Consider the following 6,000-nt stretch of genomic DNA (forward strand, 5'->3'; position numbering starts at 1 on the left):
CTATTGTGATATCGATAACGAGGAAGTGTGTTGTGGTATGTTCCATCGTGATATTGATAACGAGGAAGTATTTTGTGGTATGTTCTATTGTGATATCGATAACGAGGAAGTGTGTTGTTGTATGTTCTTTTGTGATATCGATAACGAGGAAGTGTGTTGTTGTATGTTCTATTGTGATATCGATAACGAGGAAGTGTGTTGTGGTATGTTCCAATGTGATATTGATAACGAGGAAGTGTGTTATGGTATGTTCTATTGTGATATCGATAACGAGGAAGAATGTTGTGGTATGTTCTATTGTGATATCCATAACGAGGAAGTGAGTTGTAGTATATTCCACTGTAATATTGATAACGAGGAAGTGTGTTGTAGTATGTTCCACTGCAATATTGATAACGAGAAAGAATGTTGTTGTAGGTTTGATTGTGATATTGATAACGAGGAAGTGTGTTTTGATATGTTCATTGAGATATTGATAACGAGGAAGTGTGTCGTGGTAGGGTTGATTGTGATATTTATAACGAGGGATCCGGTTTTGGTAGGTTATAATGTGATTTTGAAGAAACGTAATATTAGAAAATATATTAGTTTAAATGTAATTTATAGATAGAGAGAGCAATGTGTTAGTCTGACAATGACATTGAGGAAGTAAGATATCTTAGTTATAATTATGGCGAGAGGAAGTGTACCATGTCTGATGTTATTCTGATAGTGAAATGTTGTTAAATGTTGAAAAGTGTAATATTCCATATTTTCGCACAAAAAAACAAAGAAAGTATTTTTCATTATGATATTCAGACAATTAGCAAGTGTGATATCTTTAATTTTATTGTAATACTTAAAAAGTATAATCTCGAGAGATTGTCGTGAATTGCAATTATATATGAATTGTTTTGTTAATGAGGAGGTGTAAGTTATTAAACTAATCCTGATATAAGTAGATGTGTAACGTTGTAAGTTTGACTGCGGTTTGGAAGATGTGTAATGTGGCAAGATTGATCGTTATTACAAGGAAGTGTTATGTTTGGTGGTGACGTAATCATTAGTATCACATTGTTGGTAAATGTCATAATATTTGGTGGTGACGTAATCATAAGTATCACATTGTAGGTAAATGTCATAATGGTTGGTGGTGACGTAATCATTAGTATCACATTGTTGGTAAATGTTATAATGTTTGGTGGTGACGTAATCAAAAGTATCACATTGTTGGAAATGTCATAATGTTTAGTGGTGACGTAATCATTAGTATCATATTGTTGGAAATGTCATAACGTTTAAGGACGTGCCAGGTTTTGTTGGTGGAAGAAAGCCTGAGTTCCGGAGAAAAACCACCGCCCTACGGCCAGTACCTGACGACTGCCCCACATAGGCCTCGAACCCAGGACCCAGTGATGGAGGGCTATTGGTATCACAATGTTAGACACCTAACCACTTCCTCACCGCGGTTTTTATTTTTTTCCTTATTCAGATAATAAAATGTATTTTGTCAATATGACATCGAATTGTTACTGCTATCATCTTTAAGAAAAAATTATTATGATTAGTTGTTGTTTTTTTCGCCCTGTTTAAACAAGATAAATACCATGCATAATTAACAAAGATATCAATCTAATAAACTTTAAAAAGACATGCTTTCCTGCTGGAATGTTTAGTTTTTTCCTCGGTCTGAGAAATAACGCTGGTTTTTTGTTCTCCGTCTTAGAAATAACACACCGATCAAACTTTAATTGCGGATATCAAATTTCTTTTGGTGGCAGTAAAAAAACATACGTAACTGATGACGGAACGGATTTGGTCATATATGTAACTTGCTTGCTCTACGCTGGCTCTACGGAATGCTTGATGGACAGATCTACGTGCAAACACCTGTACATTCATCATAGACTTTGTAATAAAGCCCTCCATCTGATATTGGGTCCCCGGGCTGATATGGCATGTTATGTGGATTTTACCATGTACTATTCTTTATATATCGCTCGCGACAACATACACAATTTCCAGCAACTATAATTCACTACAATGGCACATACCGATCCATTGTTGCAGTCATTATGTTACTGCTGTAAGCAGCTTCTTCGTGTGTGTTGCTCGTCTCGTATTAAGGGCGGAAAGAAAAACTCCCTTAAGTGATATGCATTAACAGCGAGAGTTAACTTTAAAGGAAATGGTCACTTGATAAGCTCTACAACGTCTTAACAGGAAGAGAACGTTATCACGTGTGTATACGCTTTAAAGGGTTATAAGTTCAGACATATGAGTGTGAAGCATGTCATACACAATCACGTATTCATGTTCTTAGATACTAACCGGTCAGAGAGTTGTGTATGGCACGTGTTTGAAAAATATCACTGATCTCCCAACCATATTTTGCAGGAATTCGCTAGTTTCAGAGCCCCACCTTTATGCCTAGGTTGGGGCCACATGATAGAATATTTTCATAATTCCCGTTCAAGTTTGTGGCGTTATGATCATGTTGTTCGCCCCACCTTTCATGCTTAGTGAAAAATGATCACTATTATTATACAACTAACAGAATTATGCTATAATTGTTTGGCATTAATTAAATGCCAATATTCGACAACAAATTGGAATTTGAGTTGTTGCTCTGGTATTAACAAACAAAAAAGCAGATATTTCATGGTGCTATTACAACCTTTTTGTTTACATTTTAAACACAATGATATAATTGTATTTATGTGCATCATGTATATCAATACATCTTCTCTATTTTGCATTTATATTTTCATCACTTTGTGATATATATATCAAAACAAACCGAGCTAAAAAATGTTAATAACACGTCACAGGTCTACACAGATGATATTGTATTGTAAACTATGTTTGTAATACGTCACAGGTCTACACAGATGATATTGTATTGTAAACAATGTTTATAACACGTCACAAGTCTACACAGATGATATTGTATTGTAAACAATGTTTGTAATACATCACAGGTCCAGACAGATGATATTGTATTGTAAACTATGTTTATAATACGTCAAAGGTACAGACAGATGATGTAGTATTGTAAACAATGTTTGTAATACGTCACAAGTCTACACAGATGATATTGTATTGTAAACAATGTTTATAATACGTCACAGGTCTACACAGATGATATTGTATTGTAAACAATGTTTATAACACGTCACAAGTCTACACAGATGCTATTGTATTGTAAACAATGTTTGTAATACGTCATAGGTCCAGCCAGATGATATTGTATTGTAAACAATGTTTATAACACATCACAGGTCCAGACAGGTATTGTTTTATTGTAAACAATGTTTATAATACGAAACAGGTCAAGACAGAAGATGTTGTATTGTAAACAATGTTTATAACACGTCACAGGCCCAGAAAGATGATGTTGTATTGTAAACAATGTTTATAACACGTCACAGGTCCAGACAGATGATGATGTATTGGAAACAATGTCTATAACACGTCACAGGTCCAGACAGACGTTGTATTGTAAACAATGTCTATAACACGTCACAGGCCCTGACAGGTGATGTTATATTGTAAACAATGTTTATAACATGTCACAGGTCCAGACAGATGATGTTGTATTGTAAACAATTCTTATAATACGTCACAGGTCCAGACAGGTGATGTTGTATTGTAAACAATGTTTATAACACGTCACAGGTCCAGACAGATGATGATGTATTGTAAACAATGTCTATAACACGTCACAGGTCCAGACAGATGTTGTATTGTTAACAATGTCTATAACACGTCACAGGCCCTGACAGGTGATGTTTTATTGTAAACAATATTTATAACACGTCACAGGTCCAGACAGATGATGTTGTATTGTAAACAATGTTTATAATACGTCACAGGCCCACACAGATGATGTTGTTTTGTTAACAATGTTTATAAGACGTCACAGGTCAACAGAGATAATTTTATAAAATGATGATATAATACAAACTAGGGAGAGCTGTAAAAAAAAAATATTTAAAAAGGCATAACCTGTACCATATTTACAGCTGTTGAGTAAAGTATTGGTCGGTCTACAGTAATATTAAATGCGGTGTTATCGGTTCTTTGAGTAATATGACTAAGTAGTATATTTGGTTTGATTTTATAGGAATTATCGTTCTATTAACATTTTAGTAGTAAAAACAATACCCACATTTTGTAATTAAATTCATTGTCAAACGGGCAACACCAAACACATGAAATTAGGAAACTTTACCAGAAGTTGTCTGTCGTGTATGAATTCTGACACAGGTGGATACTGTAGCGCGAATGAAAACGCAAAATGTTGACGCTGCGAAATTAAAGCACTTATCAACATTAATCTCTGCAAAAATGGAGATGAATTCAGATATGCTGTTGAGATAGGTATGTTCCGTTCCTCGTATGGAACCTGTTATGAGAATCAGAAATTTGGAGAATATGTCGTTTGGGAAACACTTACTAGGCTTTGATCGATAGAAAATATTTCATCCACAATCTGAGTTACCGATTTACTGCTTATTCATTTTCAGTTAATGCATGGCTGAACTAAGACAATTCCGGTGTTATCACTGCGAAGGGAAGTTCGATGTATTAACAGAAACGGAAGTTTCAGAGCATGCCACCGTACATTAACCGAACATTGTTGTTCAATGAAGATCTTTGGTATTGGAAGAAACAACAGGGAAGTTACAGTAGCAATCAAAACTTCGGGCGTAAATAAATTATGCGTTTGATACAGATAGTAATACATGTAGTTCATTTAGTGGAGCATTATTTTCCCGTCCCCAATAAAATTTGGAACTTCAAACATTTGTATATGCCACTCTTTACATCACAATGTATTGATATTTTAACGCCGCACAGATACGTATAATCCCTGTGTAGTAATGATCCTACAGCTTTCATAATTATGTAACCGCTGAATGCATTACTCAAAACCGCACGCGGCGTTACAAGTTTATTTTGTTAAGCCTAAGATACATCACAGAAAAAGACACCATAAAAAGCATTAAACAAGATTTTAGCCATCAACATGCTGGTGATATATGCCAGCGTTTAAAAGCATGTATCTCGTTTGACAAGCTACATGTATGTGTCAAAAGACGAAGAAACTGACGAAATGAGGACAAAATACACGAAACTGAACCAAAGTGTAAACAAATACACGTGTTTACATTGTAAATACTGTATGGTTGGACTTTAGATTATGCAAACGTATAGAGTGTTATTCAATGAAGATGATTAAACAAATTAGTAAGAAAGTATCAAGATATGTAAGAATAAACATAATCTAAAGTTTTCCCCCGCGGGAACAAACTGTTTAAGAAATATGTATCTCTCGTGTGACGTCAGGGTCGAGGCTTTACGTTTCGCTTGGAAAGGTATAATTTCTTCCATGTTCTTTATTCATGTTATTCTTGGATTCACTGCTCATACATGCACAAAGAATGTACAAATGTTCGGGCTTGTGGGTTTTTGTGCGATTAATAATATCAGCAAGTTTTGTAGTCTGTGAAGTCTTATAAGTGTACTTCGATTTTTCATTTTTTTTCAAGAAATCTCCATTGACTAACGTTTTTTCTCTACTCAATTATTTAGTGAATTTGAAATTCTTGCCCCCTCCCCCCGACCCCGACGTCTGACGTCACAAACTGAAGTTACTGAACATATGACAGTCAGTGTGAAAATTACCAGAATCTTTAACTTAAGAGTGTTACTGTAATAGATCACTTACCTGAGCTGTTTACAGCATAAAATCCCACACACAGAAATAGAACCTGAACTATCGGGAAATTCATCCTGCACTGACATGTTACACACACATACAACACACAAAAGGAAGCAGGACAGTCACAAAAGTTCAAAGGTCAAGCATTACTTATGCAGCGATCATGCTCGAGTGGATATATATAAGATGTTATGTACACTCCTTGTCCAATGTAAAAGGGAGGTGATGGATGATATAAAGTGCATCCGGCTTGGTGATATAGTCAAATTCTGTAACTATAGAAGTTGTTAGGA

General features: G+C 35.0%; 1 protein-coding gene across 3 annotated transcripts in view; it reads right to left on the reverse strand.

Annotated features, from left to right (window-relative positions):
• The window catches only part of LOC110454571 (multiple epidermal growth factor-like domains protein 10), a 28,594-nt gene extending 22,794 nt beyond the window's left edge, over positions 1-5,800 (reverse strand). For all 3 annotated transcript variants that reach the window (XM_021504152.1, XM_021504151.1, XM_021504153.1), the window contains exon 1: positions 5,714-5,800. In XM_021504152.1, coding sequence (XP_021359827.1) covers positions 5,714-5,777 — 64 coding nt within the window. In that variant the 5' untranslated portion in view covers positions 5,778-5,800. The remainder of the gene's footprint in view (positions 1-5,713) is intronic.
• Positions 5,801-6,000: the final 200 nt, after the last annotated feature.

Source organism: Mizuhopecten yessoensis, unplaced genomic scaffold (genome assembly GCF_002113885.1).
Source record: "Mizuhopecten yessoensis strain PY_sf001 unplaced genomic scaffold, ASM211388v2 scaffold7907, whole genome shotgun sequence".
NCBI classification, from domain to species: Eukaryota; Metazoa; Mollusca; class Bivalvia; order Pectinida; family Pectinidae; genus Mizuhopecten; species Mizuhopecten yessoensis.